Source organism: Prionailurus bengalensis, chromosome X (genome assembly GCF_016509475.1).
Source record: "Prionailurus bengalensis isolate Pbe53 chromosome X, Fcat_Pben_1.1_paternal_pri, whole genome shotgun sequence".
NCBI lineage: Eukaryota > Metazoa > Chordata > Mammalia > Carnivora > Felidae > Prionailurus > Prionailurus bengalensis.
This window is the reverse complement of record NC_057361.1, coordinates 32898412-32917451: the sequence shown is the minus strand read 5'-3', so window position 1 is coordinate 32917451 and position 19040 is coordinate 32898412. Positions and strand designations below refer to the sequence as shown.

The following is a 19040-nucleotide window of genomic DNA, read 5'->3' as shown; positions in this document are numbered from 1 at the left end:
TTAGTGTTTACACTTCTTACAACCATAAAAATTTCTTTTTAGTTTATGGATTCTATCTACATTGATTACAGTTCTGTCCCATATGGAAGAATATGGAAATAACTATAACTTATAATCACCATTTAATGGGAAAAAGAGATGTAGACAGAACTCACCAAATATGAAATATGGTATTAAATACCTGTGTTATAGTGAATGCTTTACAACTTGTCAACAGACAGTGTAATACCACCCATGTGATAGTCGGCTGTAATCTAGACTGTAGGAGTGGATAAGTGTCCTAATAGAATACATTCTACAGTTAACCAAAAAGTCCCATTTCAGACAGCAAAGATTGCATTCAGCTACCTTTTTCTTCTGCCAACAACAGCAGAGCATGATGGATTTAAGAAACAGACTCTCAATGACAAATTAGTGCCTTTGTTAATTAGCACATAGATTTCAGAAATGAGTTTTTACTGGTGAAATTAATACTGTTTGTATGTGAATTTTCTCTAGAAATGAAAGCAGAATGCAAACTTTTGCTTTCTCTATCTGAAGGGGAGGTGCTACATACCAGGAGCACTTTGTTTTCTTCCTTTCCTGTAAGGTGGCTCCTCAGGGACCCTTTAGAAAAGTCGGTGCTTCACTGAGCATACTGGAAACCACGGACCCATTTCAAACCCTTCATTTTACTGACAAGAAAACTGAAGTCCAGAGGTTAAGTAACTTACCCAAGGATACAGCTGCTTCATTATAGAACCAGGGCTATACCTTGGTTTCTAGAACCATACAATGCTCTCCTTTAGACTCAAGTTACTTCTATGAAAAACATCATAATATGTGAGTTATGGCTTATCTCTAAAGATTTACTTTCCTTTATTCTAAACCAGTGGTTCTCAGCCCAGGGCAATTTTGCACCCCCAGGGAACATTTAGCAACGTTTGGATACATTTTTGGTTGTCACAACTTGGAGAGGAAGGAACCACTGGCATCTAGTATGGAGATGCCAGTGATGCTGCTAAACATCACTAAACTGCTGCTAAATGTCACTGAGTTGTACACTTTAAAAAGGTCACTTCTGTGTTACGTGAATTTTGCCTCAAATGAAAAAAATGTCAATAGTGAAGCCTAACTTATGTACCAAAGGTTATTTTCTTGTTAAATAGGTAAAAGGCATCAAAGACAAAAAGCATCAAGCATTACAATGAGATGTTCTGTTTTGTTTTGTTTTTTAAGTAGCTTGACCCTTCGATAGTTAACTCATTTTCCTAGTGGGAAAGACTTGCCAGGAAAAAATAATGGCTGTTGTCAACCCCAAGCAGATCTGTATTACTGTTATAAAATTATGAAGATAAGGGTTTACGATAAATTGGTGACATCATCTAAACTGCAGAGGCATGAATATGCTACCGTAATAAAGAGACTCTGAAATTTAATATAGGCCAGAAAATGAAATAATTAATTGTCTTTAAATGTGTGCCTTTACTTGAACTATAAACCAGGGAGCTGTGAATAAAATTAGACACTACATTAAGAGACAGTCACTTTACAAGGCTTGTCAGTTTGAATGTTCATTCTCTGTTTGACAATATAGAGCTGTATGCTCAGAGTTAAAGTTTAGGATTGGCCTCAAATGAACAGTAGTTCAGCACTGAATCCAAGAGCTTAGAGACAGATATACTGTGGTAGCTGTAAACCATCTTTCCGTCCACTAAGTCTTGATAAGTGGGGGAACATCTCTGGGTTTCTTGGGGTAAAAGGAGCCAAGCACATCCAGGGACCCAATGAAATTATGCTGCTACATTTTAATAAAAAAACAGAGACTGTAACTGGCACATTTGCCACTTTTTTTTATAGCACAATGATATGTTCATGTATACTAGAACATCAAGGACATTAAGCTACCATTAGGTATAGAATATGATGACACAAACTGACTTTTTCAGATTAAGATTTTACAGACTCTGGGCAGGGTAAGAGCTATTTTCACAGACTAAATAATGAAAGAGGAGAAACAAAAAGTGCTAAGCTATCTTCATATTCTTATTTTAATTATTCTCCACAAATAAGACCTGTCTGTTTGCCATCATTCAGCTCTTCCAGACATTGTTCTCTATACAACAAAGCAAAATTAACCCTTTTGAAAATTTATGGCTAAATATTATTCCTATTTTGTAAAACAGGTTTGCTATTATTGAGACAGCATAATGAATTTCTACCATAAGCACTGTTCCTAACGTAAAGACAGTAAATTTAACAATCAATAACTATATATTAGACTAATAAATACCATGAACTGCTGCTAGAGCACTTAGAACATACAGTAAGAGAACTACGTTCTAACAAAAACAGTTCAGATGCAAAACAGGTATGACTTAAAAAACCACATTTGGGGCACCTGGGTGGCTCAGCTGGTTGAACGTCCAACTTCGGCCTAGGTCATGAACTCGCCCTTCCCAAGAGTTTGAACCCTGCGTTGGGCTCTGTGCTGACAGCTCAGAATCTGGAGCCTGTTTCAGATTGTGTCTCTCTCTCCCTCTCTCTCTCTCTCTCTGCCCCTCTCCCACTCATGCTCTGTCTCTCTCTCTCTCTCAAAAATAAACATTTAAAAAAATCAAATTCTACTCAAACATTGTACAAAACAATAACCTCCAAAATTTTTAGCAAGAAAAATCCCAAGAAATTGCTTTGTGGAGTACTGAGACTTGTCATTTTGTCATGAATATACCAGTTGCTCAGGGGGTGGGAGGTAGAAAAGGTAGAATAAAGTTTTAATTTCCAACTGTAAATAATAAGTACTCGATCATTATGTACATAGTATTTTGTGAGCCTATTATACACATTTGTAAAATATTCACATTCTCTTCTTTGTGCAAATAGTAATTCTCCACTAAAATCTTATGATTTTATTCATACATGCTGTTCCTTTTTGTAACAGCATCTCCCCTTGTTGTCTCATACTATTCTGGTGTTCCATAACGTATTATATTCTTCCTGTTAAGAAAAACCACAACGACAAAAACCTATCAATCAAGAAGGGTGGCTTTTACCAGGTAAGTGGTGTCTTAAGCCTCTAACTTTAGGCACCTCACACTGTAGGCTGTGTGCCCCGCTGCTCAGAAGACTGTGATATTTGAGGCACTCCACCATCTGATACACATGTTTTAACTGTTATCATAAATGGTGAGCCAAATTCTCTTTGCCCATCTGTCCAGTCCCCCATGCTTCAAGAAATATATGAACGTCACTATAGATCTTTGAAAATATTTTCTTTCAACAGATAGCTCCTAAGTTTTTAATTGACTTTATACACTACTAATGACTAGGGCATTCAGAACATGGTTTATTGAAAGAAAAGAAAAACTGCATAGGACATAGGGACACCTAGGTTTGCATTATGGCTCTTCATTTTATAGAATGTGGGCTTCAGATGCGACTTTCTCTCATGACCCTCAGTTTTATAATATATAAACTAAAGATAATATCCCTATTTACATCACAGAGTTCTCTTACAACTCAAGTAAGATAACATATGAGAAATATCTAAGAGTTATGAAGTGTTCCACAGATGCTTGTTAATATCAAAATAATTATATATTCTTAAAAGTCCTAAATACAGGGGTGCCTGGATTGCTCAGTCGGTTAAGCACCTGACTCTTGATTTCGGCTCAAGTCATGATCTCACAGTTAGTGGGATTGAGCCCCATGTTGAGCTCTGCGCTGACAGTGCAGAGCCTGCTTGAGATTCTCTCTCTCCTTCTCTCTCTGCCCCACCCCTCTTGCACTCTCCCTCTCTCTCTCAAAATAAATAAACATTAAAAAAAAGTCCTAAGTACAAAGCCCTAGCTCAGAACTCATATATATATATATTTAAATATATATATAAATATAATAAATAAATAAATAAATAATATATAAATAAATAAATAAAAATAATAAATAAATAAATATAATAAATATAAATATATATTTAAATATATATAAATATATATAAATATATATTTATATATAAATTTATATATTTATATATAAATATATTTACTATATATATACTATAAATATTATACTATATACTATATATAGGATAATGTAATATACATACATTAAATATAGTATATAATAGATAATTTACTGTGCTATACTATATGAAATTACTATCAATATATATTTAAATATAGCATATTTAAATACCATGTACTATTATATAGAATATAAATATATAGTATATTATTATATATAGTATATATATCCCATATACATATTTACTACACATATATATAGTAAATCCCATTTTACTATATATGTGTGTGTGTGTGTATACAGATCCCATAAATACATATATATAACATATATGGGATATATGTAAATGGGATTTCAAGGATATAAAATGGACAGTGATGGTGGTCTCATAAGAAATTAAATACAAAAGTGTGTTCTTAGCCTCCCATCACCATTTGTAAGACATGGCTTACAATTTTTTTCATGTCACATAAAAGAATGATTCATTAACATATTTATAAATAATTTCTTCATCCAGTATCAAAGGATACGAAAAGAAATTCACCTCAATATTAATTTTAATTTTTCACCTACACTGTTTGGTTTCCCAGCTGTGTTCTTTGTTTCCAAGCCTCCTCATTAATAAGGCTAGTGCCATGTCTTTGTGATATTTTCCTCTGCTGCCCCTTTGTATGACACATTAAGCTATGTTTGTCAGAATCTTTGCCAAATCCAGTAAAAAATTCATTGTATGATGCCAGAAAAGAAAAAAAAAAAAATTACCACACAGTACCATCTTTTTTCTCCCACTAACAGTGACAGCAATTAGCAAGTGAAATCAGGCAAGCTAAGTAAAGCTTAGAGAGTAAAGGATGGAGAGGCTTCAAGACTCAGGATGTTAAGAATGCTTTTACAGTGGACAACACAAACAGTCAAAATGCTGCTATTATAAGTTTCCAGGTGTTTGTAAAGTAGCATTTTTGGGAGCACTTCTCTTACTTCATCTCCAGGTTGGAAATATGCCCATCTTTGCAAATAACAGTACCATGCCCTATCCTTTATCAAGAACTCTTATTAGTTGCCTGACCATTTAAATAAACACCTGCTGAAGCACCTTTAACGTAAGCTTCTAAAGATCTCCTTGCTAATGACCCGAGGATCATTCTGAAAAGGAAGAGATGGGACAAGGAATGTGTTGCTCTCAGTGCAGCTTTCTTCTTCATGTGGTCATGATGAAATCCAACAATCCAAACATTATCAAAATCCACCTGAAGCCTAAGATTAGGTAAGGACCAAGCCACAATGAGTTACTCCAGAAACTTGTGCTGACAGCTGACTTAGGGTTAGAACATGGCATGGATTAGTCCCAGAATTTTCAACAGTTCTTTTTAAATGTATTCATTTTCTTATATTTCTAAACTAAATTTATTCAATTTTTTTACACTTCTAAACTATCAGGAGATTGACATATTTTGTGGAGGTTGGGAAAAAAACAAAATCCCTGGGGCTAATCAATCCCTAAAGAAATCACTGGAGAAAAGAGGCAAAATCTGACTCAACAAGGTTCAGGAAGAAACTTTCCATCACTGATCCACAGTCCCTGGGGCTACCTTCCAGGGCCCATACTAAGGTGAGGCAGGCAAAGTGCTTAGAGCACAAAATATTAAGGAGGTACTCTCTATCACTTGCATAACCCTAGTCCCATTCCTGCTGCCTACAAAAACATCTGATCAAAAAACTTCATTTTAACTGTTAAGAGACAAAACCAATGAAAATAACACTTATTCAATAAAGACAAGAATGAGCAGATACCACTGCTCTCTTCTATTATACTTCAGAGTTCCCAACACACTTTTATATGTATCATTACATTATGCCAACCACAACTTCCTGAAGCTGGAAGTACAGAATATACAAACCCCACTTGAGGTGGACAAGCAAATATAGGGAAACTCTAGGAATAGATCAAAGTACTAGAAGTAGAATTTTTTTCAGGCTTCTGACTCTATGCCCAGTATTCTTCTCACTATACTACACAACACCAAGTCTCCCTCTGAGGTCTTTTATGCATCTGCTTTTATGGTCTATGTTGATTAGGATTATTTATGAAGTCACTGGTGGTTGGTTACTATTAACAATAAAATGACTTTGAATTTGTCTATTGTCTACTGCCCATAAATAGTCTCATGAGAAAAGAAAAATCAGAGGAAGTCACCTAATGGTTCTTAATGCCAGGCTTTAACATTTTAGGGGAAATCAAAACCATTTATAAATCAACCTAACAATGAATTTTTTAATACTGTCATTGGTTGCATAGCAGAATCATTTTTTTGTTTATTTAATTATCAACAAGGTTTAGGAACCAATGGAAGCAAATGAGTAACTTTCCCAAGAGTTGCAAAGAAGCTCGGATTAAGGCAGGTCTATAGATATCAAGCTTGAGCCATCTCTCCCTGTACTGAGAGATGTTCAGAAAAGAGGAAAAACAAAAAAAAAAACTTTGCCAATGAGCAGCATGTGGTCTGTTGGTGTTTCTCTGCATAGCCCTGCTTCAGACAAAAACTTTCTAACACTAACCAGAAATACAATTTAGATGTTCACAAAAAAAACACATTGAGTTGCAAATTTGATTTCCTGTATATATAGATTAATATGGAGAAAGTCTAACTTATTTAAAAGCAAGAGAAACTTACTCCTCCCCATGTTTTCTTGTGGTCTCTGGCAGGTCCCTGGATGATGATTCCCTGTATAAAACACAGCGCATACACATAGTCAGATTCACAGAGATTGAGTCACTATATCAAATAAGTTCCATTAAAGCTAATGTGGTCAACATGAGCATTTCATTTTAGTGCATTCCAATCTTGCCCCCTTACACAAATGTTTTCTTCATCACAAATAGGTATCTAACTTTAGAGAAACACAGCATTCTGGAGGCATGGACTCTGTTATCAACTTACTATGTCCTTATTTGTCTACCATTAGTTTCTGCCCTTGCCATATGAAAGTCATCAAATTGGTCACATGCTTATTTCTTAGGAAGGCAGTGATATAAACAAAAAATATTGGATAAAAAAGCCAAAAAAACCAATTATAATAGCCAAGCTAGGATGTTATTAGTTTGCCTATCCCTGGCTTCTCTTCAGTGTCATTCTGTGACAAATCCAATACCCTTTAGGGTATAACACTATCTTGAATAGTGTCAAACAGCAATACCCTAATTAAATAATCCCTGAGGCAAAGCAGCCCACAGAGTTATTACCTATAAAGACTATGAAACAATAACCATGAATTACTGACAACAGAGATTTTGAAGGAAAAAACACACAATCCAAATGCAGGTATGCATGGAGGAACAGCAATTCTGTATTTAAAAGTTGAAAATGTACACACAGAAGCCAATTCATACCTTAATGCTTCATTTTCTTACAGGGCTCAATAATAGAATTACCACACATTTATTGTACACCTGCCACATTCCCAACATGGAGCTAAGCACCAGAGAGGCAAAATTATAAGACGTAATCTATCTGTCCCATTAAGGAATGTATAGCCTACTTGAAGTTAAGCATATAGGAGAATGGTATCATCAAGATGGCCATACAGGTCATTCCCAACTATAGTCTCCCTCACAAGAAGACCAACAGTCAACTATCCATAGAAAAAACATCATTGTAAAAATCCCACATTAGAAGGGTAAGAGGACTGGACACACTCTGACACCACTGCCCTTCCCCTACAGTGGCACAGTGACACAATGAGAGCCCCCCACCAGGGCCTACAGTTTCTATACTGGGAAAAGAGAGCCCGGGGCAGACATTTAGCTCCCCCAGCACATGGGACACTTCCCAGGAAGCCCATTCATGTCTTGCCTCACAGGGGTCACTGGAAGAATGTGCAGGGCTTGACTACTGGGGACAGAGATGGAGAAGGGGGTGGGGCTTACAGCAAATTGTGTTCAGGTCTTGGCTGATGGCTTTCCTGCTTGCAGCAGCACTCCTAAAAAGAGATCCCAATCAGCAGCTCTGGCCATCCACAGAGCTGAGCCAGGGGCCCCCTCTGACTTACAGAACTTGGTTGGGAGTTTTGCCTGATTTGGATCCCCAGTCAGTGGGCCATACTGACAGGGGGGCCTGTTCTACCACCTTGCCCAAGAAGGGAGGCAAATTCCCAGTCCTGCCCTAGCACTGAGTGTAACCTCCAGCTCCACCCATCCAGGAAGCCCAGCCAGGGAACTAGAGCGGCCACAGAGCTCATCCTATAGCTCTGCTCCCCCAGGGAGTCAAACCAGCAGCCATGCCCAACTGTTCACCAAAGCCTCTGACCCCACATAACCAAGGAGCCTGAAGAGTGGCCTGGGAAACATGGGGGCACAGCCTATTGTACTGTGAGACACAGCCTAGCCTACAATCCCATCCAGTTGAGAAGCTTGGCCTACAACCCCGATAAGCAGAGGAGCTTAGACTACTCACCTTGTCTAATTGTTGAACACAACCTGTGGTGTTACCCAGACAGGAAACCAAGCTGTTAACCCTACCCAATCAAGGAGCATAGACTGTGGTCCCAAGGGACAAGGAAGCCTAGCCAATGACCTTGCCCACCACCTGAGCATAGCCAATGGCTTACATGATAATGAAGACAAACATGCAGCCTCACTCAACTTTAGGGCACGAACTTGCAAGTCCCATATAAACACAAGAGTTTAGCCAGTGGCACCATATGGTTCTAGAGCCCAGTCTGAGACCCCATACAACCAGGGATGATTGCAGAGCCCAGCCTACAGTCCTGCCCAATCAAGGAGTTCAACCAGTGGCACCATACTGCCAGGGAACACAGCCTGGGACTTCACAGAACCCAGCTAGTGGCCCCACCTGACTGCAGAGCACAATTAATAGCCCCATGCAGATGCATGATATTATACATGGAAAACCCGACAGACTCCACCAAAAGTCTGCTAGAACTGATACATGAATTCAGCAAAGTCACAGGATACAAAATTAATGTACAGAAATCAGTTGCATTCTTATACACTAATAATGAAGCAACAGAAAGACAAAGAAACTGATCCCGTTCACAACTGCACCAGGAATCATAAAATACCTAAGAATAAATCTAACCAAAGATGTAAAATATCTGTGTGCTGAAAACTATAGATAGCTTATGAAGGAAATTGAAGAATATACAAAGAAATGGAAAAACATTCCATGCTCATGGATTGGAAGAATAAATATTGTTAAAACGTCAATACTACCCAAAGCTATCTACACATTCAATGCAATCCCAATCAAAATTGCACCAGCATTCTTCTCAAAGCTAAAATAAGCAATTGTAAAATTTGTATGGAACCACAAAAGACCCCGGATAGCCAAAGTAATATTGAAGAAGAAAACGAAGCAGGAGGCATCACAATCCCAGACTTTAGCCTCTACTACAAAGCTGTCTGTAATCATCAAGACAGCATGGTACTGGCACAAAAACAGACACATAGACCAATGGAATAGAATAGAGACTCCAGAATTAGACCCACAAACGTATGGCCAACTAATCTTTGACAAAGCAGGAAAGAATATCCAATGGAAAAAAGACAGTCTCCTTAACAAATGGTGCTGGGAGAAGGAGAACTGGACAGCAACATGCAGAAGAATTAAACTGGACCACTTTTGTACACCATTCACAAAAATAAACTCAAAATGGATGAAGTACCTGGATGTGAGACAGGAAACCATCAAAACCCTAGAGGAGAAAGCAGGAAAAAAACCTCTCTGACCTCAGCCGCAGCAATTTCTTACTCGACACATCCCCAAAGGCAAGGGAATTCAAAGCAAAAATGAACTATTGGGACCTCATGAAGATAAAAAGCTTCTGCACAGCAAAGGAAACAATCAACAAAACTAAAAGGCAACCAAAGGAATGGGAAAAGATATTTGCAAATGACGTATCAGACAAAGGGCTAGTATCCAAAATCTATAAAGAGCTCACCAAACTCCACACCCAAAAAACAAATAATCCAGTGAAGAAATGGGCAGAAAACATGAATAGACACTTCTCTAAAGAAAACATCCAGATGGCCAACAGGCACATGAAAAGATGCTCCACGTCGCTTCTCATCAGGGAAATACAAATCAAAACCACACTCAGATACCACCTCACGCCAGTCAGAGTGGCCAAAATGAACAAATCAGGAGACTATAGATGCTGGCGAGGATGTGGAGAAATGGGAACCCTCTTGCACTGTTAGTGGGAAGGCAAACTGGTGCAGCCGCTCTGGAAAACAGTGTGGAAATTCCTCAAAAAATTAAAAATAAATCTACCCTGTGACCCAGCAATAGCACTGCTAGGAATTTACCCAAGGGATACAGGAGTGCTGATGCATAGGGGCACTTGCACCCCAATATTTATAGCAGCACTCTCAACAATAGCCAAATTATGGAAAGAGCCTAAATGTCCATCAAGTGATGAATGGATAAAGAAATTGTGGTTTATATACACAATGGAATACTACTTGGCAATGAGAAAGAATCAAATCTGGCCTTTTGTAGCAACGTGGATAGAACTGGAGAGTGTTATGCTAAGTGAAATAAGTCACACAGAGAAAGACAGATACCATATGTTTTCACTCTTATGTGGATCCTGAGGAACTTAACAGAAGACCATGGGGGAGGGGAAGGAAAAAAAAAGTTAGAGAGGGAGAGAGCCAAACCATAAGAGACTCTTATAAACTGAGAATAAACTGAGGATTGATGGGAGGTGGGAGGGAGAGGAGGGTAGGTGATGGGCATTGAGGAGGGCACCTGTTGGGATGAGCACTGGGTGCTGTATGGAAACCAATTTAACAATAAATTTAATATTAAATAAATAAACAAATAAATAAATAAGTAAAAGCCCCATCCAAACAAGAAGATAGTTGCCCAGTCATCCTGCTTGAACATGGAGCCCCAACCTCAGAGCACGGGCAATGGCCGCACCAAACAAGAGACCCCAACAGCAAACCCTGCCTTCCCACAGAGGCTACCAGAAGACCTGTCCAGTACCCCCAAGCTGTAGTGACAGGTCTTTCCCTGCTAAAGTGAACCTGTAAAGTCTGAAAAAGGAGACTGCTTAAACAAATGCAGAGATACCAATGCAAAGAACCAAGAATCATGAAGAAACAGGTAAACATGACACCACAAAAAGAAACTAATAAAGCTTCAATAACTGACCCTAATAAAATGGTGATCTATGGATTGTCTGAAAAAGAATTCAGAATGATCTTCTTAAAGAATGTCAGTAAACTACAAGAAAACAGATAGCTAAATTAAATTAGGAAAACAGTGGCATGAACAAAATAAGAAATGTAAGAAAGAGAAACCATCAAATCTTAGAGCAAAAAAAAATATGACTGCAGAATTCAATAGAACAAAATGGCATTAGTAAGTGCTTACCCATCAATAATTACTTTAAATGGATTAAATTTCCCAATAAAAAAAATCCACACAGAATGACTGAATGGATTAAAAACAGGATCCAAATGACACACTGTCTACAAAAGACTCACTTGAACTTTAAGGACACATATAAAATGAAGTAAAGGGATAGAAACAGACATTCCAAGTAAATGATAACCAAAAGAAAGTAGGGACAGCTATACTTTTATCAGACAAGATAAGCTTTAAGCTGTAAATAGTCACAAGAATGAAGGTCATTATATAATGAAAAAAGAGTCAATTCATTAAAAAGATGTAACAATTATAAATATTTATTCACCCAACATGGGAGCATGTAAACACATTTAAAAAATGCTACCACAACTAGAAGGAGAAATAAACAGCAATACAATAATAGTTGAAGACTTTAATACCCACTCTCAGTGATGGATAGACCATACAGACAGAGAATCAATCAGGAAAGAACAGATTTATACACTATAGACCAAATGGACCAGACAGACATAAACAGAACATTCCATCCAACAGCAGAACACACATTCTTCTCAAGTACACATGGAATGCTTTCTATGATAGATCATATGGTAGGCCACAAGTCTCAACAAATTCAAGATGACAGAAACTATATCAACTATCTTATATAACCACAGTGGTATGAAACTACAAATCAATAAAGTTAGAAACTTCTCAAATACATGGAAATTAAACAACACACTCTTGTCCAATCAATGGACAAAAAAAGAAAGCAAGGGGGAAATTAAAACAAAACCTTAAGACATAAAAATATAGAAACACAACATAAGAAAACCAATGGGATGTAGCAAAAGCAGTTCTAGGAGGGAAGTTTATAGCGATGAAGTTTCAAGAAAAAAAAAAATCTCAAAAAGGCAACCTAACTTTACACCTCAAGGAATAGTAAAACAAGAATAAACGAAGCCCACAGTTAGAAGAAATAAATACTAAATATTAGAGCAGAAATAAATAAAATATAAGATAGGAAAACAATAGAGAAAATTAACAAAATAAAAGTTGGTTCATTAAAAAGATGAACAAAACGGACAAATCTTTAGCTAGACCAATAAAAAATAAAATCAGAAATAGGACACATTACAAGTAACACCAGAAATATGAAGGGTAAGACTACTATGAACAATTATACACCAACAAATTAGACAACCCAGAAAAAACTGATACGTTCCTAGAAACATATAACCCACCAAGGCTAAATCATAAGGAAATAGAAAATCTGAACATACTAATAATGAGTAGATAGAATCAGTAATCAAAAACTTCCCAACAAAGAAGTCCTGGACTAGGTGGTTTCCCTGATGAATTCTACCAAACATTTAAAGAAAAATTAATGCTAATCCTGCTCGAACTCTTCAAAAATAAAACAGAAGGATAAAAATCATATAATCATCTCAACAGATGCAGGAAAAGCATTTGATAAAAATTCAACATCCATCCATAGTAATTTAAAAAAGAAAACTCTCATTGAATTGGGTATGAAAGAAACATGCCTCAACATAATAAAGGCCATATAAGAGAAGCCCAAAGCTAACATTATACTCAATGATCAAAGACTGAATGCTATTCTTCTAAGATCAGGAACAAGACAAGAATGCACATTCACCACTCCTACCCAACATAATACTAAAGACCCAGCCAGAGCAATCAGGCAAGAAAAAGAAATAAAAGGCATTTAACTTAGAAAGGAGTAAGTAAAATTATCTCTGTTTGCAGAGGATATGATCCTGTATACAGAAAATCCTAATGATTCTTCAAAAAAAAACCCTGTTAGAATAAAATAATTCAGTAAAATTACAGGACACAACATCAACATACAAAAATAAGTTGTTTCCATAGCCTAACAATGAACTGTCTGAAATATAAAGAATAACTCCACTTATAATAGCATCAAAAAAAAAATACTCCCAGCAATTGCACTACTAGGAAGTTATTCAAAGGATACAAAAATGCTGATTCAAAGGGGCACATGCATCCCAATGTTTATAGCAGCCTTATCAACAATAGCCAAATTATGGAAAGAGCCCAAGTGTCCATTGATATTGAATGGATAAAGTAGATGTGGTGTATATATATACAATGGAATACTACTCAGTGATGAAAAAGAACAAAATCTTGCCATTTGCAACAACATGGGATGGAACTAGAGGGTATTATGCTAAGTGAAATAAGTCAGCCAGAAAAAGACAGATACCATATGATTTCACTCATATGAGGAATTTGAGAAACTCGCCAGATGAACATAAGGGAAGGAAAGATAAAAACAGAGAAGGAGGCAAACCATAAAAGACTCTAAAACACAGAGAACAAATAAGGTTGCTGGAAAACGGGGGGGGGGGGTATATGGGTGATGGGCATTAAGGAGGGCACTTTTTGGGGTGAGCACTGGGTGTCATATGTAAGACATGAATCACTGGGTTCTACCCCTGAAGCCAAGACTACACTGTATGTTAACTAACTTCAAATTTAAATAGTCAATATTTCTCAGGAGTCCTTTTCTTTGGAGCTGAATTTGGGAAACTGGACAAGGTAACTATGAAAGCCTCTTGCAGCTCTGAAATTTCATTATTTTCTAATAAGGTATTAATTGTATAGAGCAAACTAACATAAAGTGAATCAAGAAAAAAGTCAGGGGGGCTGTTCTCAGAGAATTTTGGAACCAAAAGGAACTTTAGAAAACATCTAATGGTTTCTCTCATTACTCTCCCACCTTTAAAGCTGCAGACCAGTCTCAAAAAATCTTATGCAGAACACCAACTTATAAAATGGGTTAGAGTCAAACTCTTCAGGTTGACTTGAGGTAGACAGCTGTAGTCTCACCCACTGGGATTTCCCCCCGAGACAAACTAGATATACCTCATCAGAAAGCCAGCACCACAGGAAGCAGGGTCTGAAATATAGTGACCCCTGACCCTTCAGATGAAGCTATTCGGGGAAGGATCTAGCAAAGAGCTGGAACTCTCATACATATTCACAGGAAGGTCCTTTACCCTTCCCAAGTATCATCTTAATTTTAACTGTAATTCCTCCAAGTCAGATAAATAAGTACTGTGTAAAGAATCCCTGTATAAATGAGAAATCATGAAAGAGTTAAGCAGACAAGTCATATGGCAAAATTTGGAATTTGAGAAGGTATCTCTGATGGCAACAGGGAAAGGAGATTTGACTGATGAGAGTACAGTGCTATCAGAGATGCTAGGTAAATCTGATAAGACTTTTTGTATTTTATTTCTTCTTTCTTCCTTAATATTTAATAAAGCCTTTTTGAAAAGAATCAAGCCTATTTGCATTTGTGTCAGAGGACCTACAAAAGAAAGGGTTGCCAGGCATGGGCCAGGACTTTCAAAGAGGACTTGCCTCTCCAGAGGTCAACATAATGGAGGGAACAGGTATTAGAAGCAGCTCTCTTCCAGGGGAAGATGAAACTAAGGAAGCAAAAATCAGTATTACCTGTCAGCTGCCTCACCAAGTATTCTAGTGGTAAACTTCCAAAGATTAGAATTTGTTTTAAAGAAAACTTCCTCACAGAGATAGGAGGTTCAAGGCCTATAGTCCACACTGCTCCCAAACCCTGAACTCCCCCAGTTGCAGGTTACCAACATGCTTCTTCTGATGGCCAGGATTTAGCCTGCTCTTACTGCTCTGATCCCCTGTTGCACTGTTCTCTTTTGTCAGGTGTGTGTGGTGTGTGTGGTGTGTATGTGTGTGTGTGTGTGTGTGTGTGTGTGTGTGTTCTAGTTTTTATACCTCTCTTTCTGAGTAGGAGCACTTGTTAATCTTGATTCTCAGGTCTCCATCCAAGCTAAATATTACTTCTATAGGAATGGTAACACACTTAAAAAACACACACACAGGGGCACCTGGGTGGCTCAGTCAGTTAAGCATCTGACTTCAGCTCAGGTCATGATCTCACAGTGAGTTCAAGCCCCACATGTGGCTCTGTGTTGACAGCTCAGAGCCTGGAGCCTGCTTCATATTGTGTCTCCCTCTCCCTGTCTGCCCCTCTCCCGCTCATGCCCTGTCTCTCTCTCTCTCAAAAATAAATAAACATTAAAAAAATTAAACACACACACACACACACACACACACACACACACATACACACGAACAACAGAGCAACTGTTGGCCAGACTTTAGGAAATAAAAATCACTGTTCCATGGATTTGACCAGCCTGGCATTAAACACTCTTTATAACCAGGTTCCACCTTTCTTAACAGTTATACCACACTCCAGCCAAAATGGCCTCCGCTCATCCCTTAAATATGCTTTAAACTCTATGCATCTGCTCTTTTCCTCTGCATTATCTACACCTGCTAAAATTCCATTTATCCTTCAAATTCAGTGAAGCCCTTCCTCATTACTTGAACAGGAAGTAATCTCTTTTTCCTCTGAACTCTCATACAATATGAAATTTAGGTGCTATCTCATACAGATGTGCATACCTTACAGTATCTCTCAGACTGTCCAATTCTCAGAGGGTAACCAATTTGTCTTCTACATCGTGTTTAGTATGTGCAGGGCACTAGATCATTCCCAATGAGGGTTCTAATGGCCTCTACAAACCAGACTTAGGAGAAGTTGTCATACTAGGTATATTTAGGACACACTATGTTTGTGTAAATTTCCCTTAGTACAGATCACTGCTTCAAATTACAGTCATTTACATACCACCTTAAGCAATCTCATGATTTTTGCTAAATCTATTTATCATCTGTGCTTATTTAACTTCGTGTTTTTACTTCAGTATCCACTTTAGCCCTGTCCTGTAAAATAGTACATGAAAGCATGGGTTTGATATGTTTTTTTTTTTTCTGATGCATATAAAATCTGTAACTATTAAAACTCTCAAACTTTTTCAGGGTTTCCTCCAGTTATTTCGAACATCACAAGCAGTACACTTTGTAGAACAATGTTTATTCCTGTCGTCAATTACAAAATATTTACGGAGTGTCTTTTACTTGCCAGGCACTGCTCTATTCTTTAGGACAGCTATTCTCAACTAGGGGCAATCTTCTCACCAAAGGACATTTGGCAATATCTAGAGATATTTTTGTTTGTCACAACCGGGGAGGAGTGCTACTAGCATCTAGTGGGCTGAGGCCAAGGATACTGCTAAATATCCTACAATGCACAGAACAGCCCTCCCAGAACAAAGACTTATTCAGTCCAAAATGTTAAAAACATCAAGGATGAGAAACTTTGCTTTAGAGAAACCACAGCAAACAAAAGAGACAAATTCTCTTTTTTGGAACCTACAATCTAGTAAGAGAATGTTATATATACTCTTCCAGTATAATCAGATTCCACAGTCTACAGTTTAGAGGATTTCTTCTCTGTGTGGATTTCTTATATATATGGAAGGCATGCTGGAACAAAGCTGATTTCTAGTACCACCGCCTTTCAAATAGTGGTAGGTTATACGCATCCTGACACAAGTTCCACCAACAGGTCAGAGTATAGGCTTTGCCACCACACACACCGGGGGTTTGAGGTGTGCCCTGCCAATTGCTAACTATCTGACCTTGGGAAACTTATTTAACCTCTTTAAGCCTCAGTTTCTTCATCTAGAATGGGGTTATTAATGGTAACTCTAATTCCATAGGCTTGGTAGGAGCATTAAATGATAACACAACAGTTCTTAATAATAAATGCACATTAAGCAGGACTTATGACAATGATAACAATTTTCTTTTCCCAAAATGTCTTGGTTCAATCTAGTTCTGGTGGTTCATTTTCTAGTTTATCAATCTGGTTCAATACATTAAGCATTACTATTGCTACTTAAGACAGAGGATAAAATAATATATATTTTATGAGCTAAATTTTTAAGAATAAAATCTTATTTTAAGGTTCTAGCTTCGGCTGCATGTACTATTTAAATTTGGAACGTGTACCATCAGTTCTTTAAGAGCTTCCCCTCTCACTTTTCATGCCCCTTACATGTACTTGCCCCTCTTTTCCCAGCCTTCCAGTGACCATCATAGTCTGGAAACTCCTAATCCTGGTAATGATTCCTCTTCCAGTAATCCTGAGATTCAATTATATCCAGCTCTTTATTGGTTTTGAAACACTACAAGCTACATTTTAATTTGTAGAGAAGCAGCACGTCAAAGCTAGCTTTATTTTTCAGCTACATGTCTCTCTCATAACTGGTTAGGTAGGTCAATCACTTCACTGTCCTCCACTGTACTCAGACACACCATTACATTAAGTTCTGGCCATCTTAGTAAGGGCTCTGCCAGTCCTAGTCTCCTGCTCTCCCCTAAGCTCCAAAGCTCCGTCTTACTTTCAAGGCTAAGAGGGCCTAAGGGTCCTCCTGCATATGCTAGAGATGAGATGGAGTCCATTCTTTCCTCATAGTGTCTCTTAAAGCCCCAGGTCTGGTCAGCTGCATAAAGGGCTCTTCTGTAAGAGATGGGTTTATTCTAACTAGGTTTCTCAGTGCTTCCCCTCTGCATCTTCTCCGCTTCAAATAATAATGACTCAACGAGTACATGTTTTATATCTACAACAATAAGGCAGTTTCACATGTCATCTTATCAGGGCTTACAACAACCTTATGAGGCAGGTACAATAAGATGTATTAATAAATGATAAAACTAAACTTCAATGAAATTGATTCACTCATGTTCACATAATTAGTAAGTAGGGGCACCCCAGGATCGTTGTCTCTGACTTATCAACATATTCACATCTGAAGTGCTCAGGCTGGGGCACCTAGGTGGCTGAGTCAGTTAGTGTTCAATTCTTGATTTGGGCTCAGGTCATAATCTCACAGTTCATGAGATGGAGCCCCACCATCATGTTCTGCGCTGACAGTGAGGAGGAGCCTGTTTGGGATTCTCTCTCCCTCTCTCTCTGCCCCTCCCCCACTTGTGCACCTGTGCTCGCTCTCTCTCAAAACAAATTTTTTAAAAAGTGCTCACATTATAACTGAATATCTCAATGACTTCACAAATACACCTGCATTAAGTGGCATCTAGATCAAGACTGAGAACACATGCCAGGATTTTAATCCAGAGTTTCTGACACCAAGTCCAGTGCTCTGTCAACCATGTATGTAGTCATTCCACACATATTTACTTACCACTTACTACATTTCAGTAATTTTGCGAAGCACTGGGGATTTGATGGTGAGTAAAACAGATGTGATTCCTGTCCTAATAAAGCTTAGAGGCTCTGGGGAAGTCATAATTTTTTTTTTAACTATACATAAAGGAACATAAGGTATTAGAGGAATGAAATAAGTTTAGTCTGGCTTCACCATCACCAGCAAGAGAGAAGAGGTTGGAGTCAGAGACAAATGGTCAAATTGTGCAAAGCTTTACTGGGGGAAAAGTTTGGATTTTATTCTAAAAGTAGTGGGAAACCACTAAATAATACCTCTACATTTATAAAGAAACCTATTCCCAAAAAGGCTGTTTAATTAATTCTTCAATTACCCTAACTTTTAGGTACTTATTATGTGCCATTCACTTTGCTAGCCCATTATCCTCAATGTATAATAACTGACATAAAGGCTTGAGAAACACAACAAATAAGTAGTATGTATTGAATATATTATAAAATAAATTATAAAATCATAATATATAAAATAAAATTTTAAA

General features: G+C 37.6%; 1 protein-coding gene across 2 annotated transcripts in view; it reads right to left on the bottom strand.

The window, feature by feature from the left end:
- PRRG1 (proline rich and Gla domain 1) overlaps positions 1 to 19040 on the bottom strand; it is a 139701-nt gene that overhangs the window by 75982 nt on the left and 44679 nt on the right. For both annotated transcript variants that reach the window (XM_043571446.1, XM_043571447.1), the window contains exon 2: positions 6675 to 6725. In XM_043571446.1, coding sequence (XP_043427381.1) covers positions 6675 to 6684 — 10 coding nt within the window. In that variant the 5' untranslated portion in view covers positions 6685 to 6725. The remainder of the gene's footprint in view (positions 1 to 6674; positions 6726 to 19040) is intronic.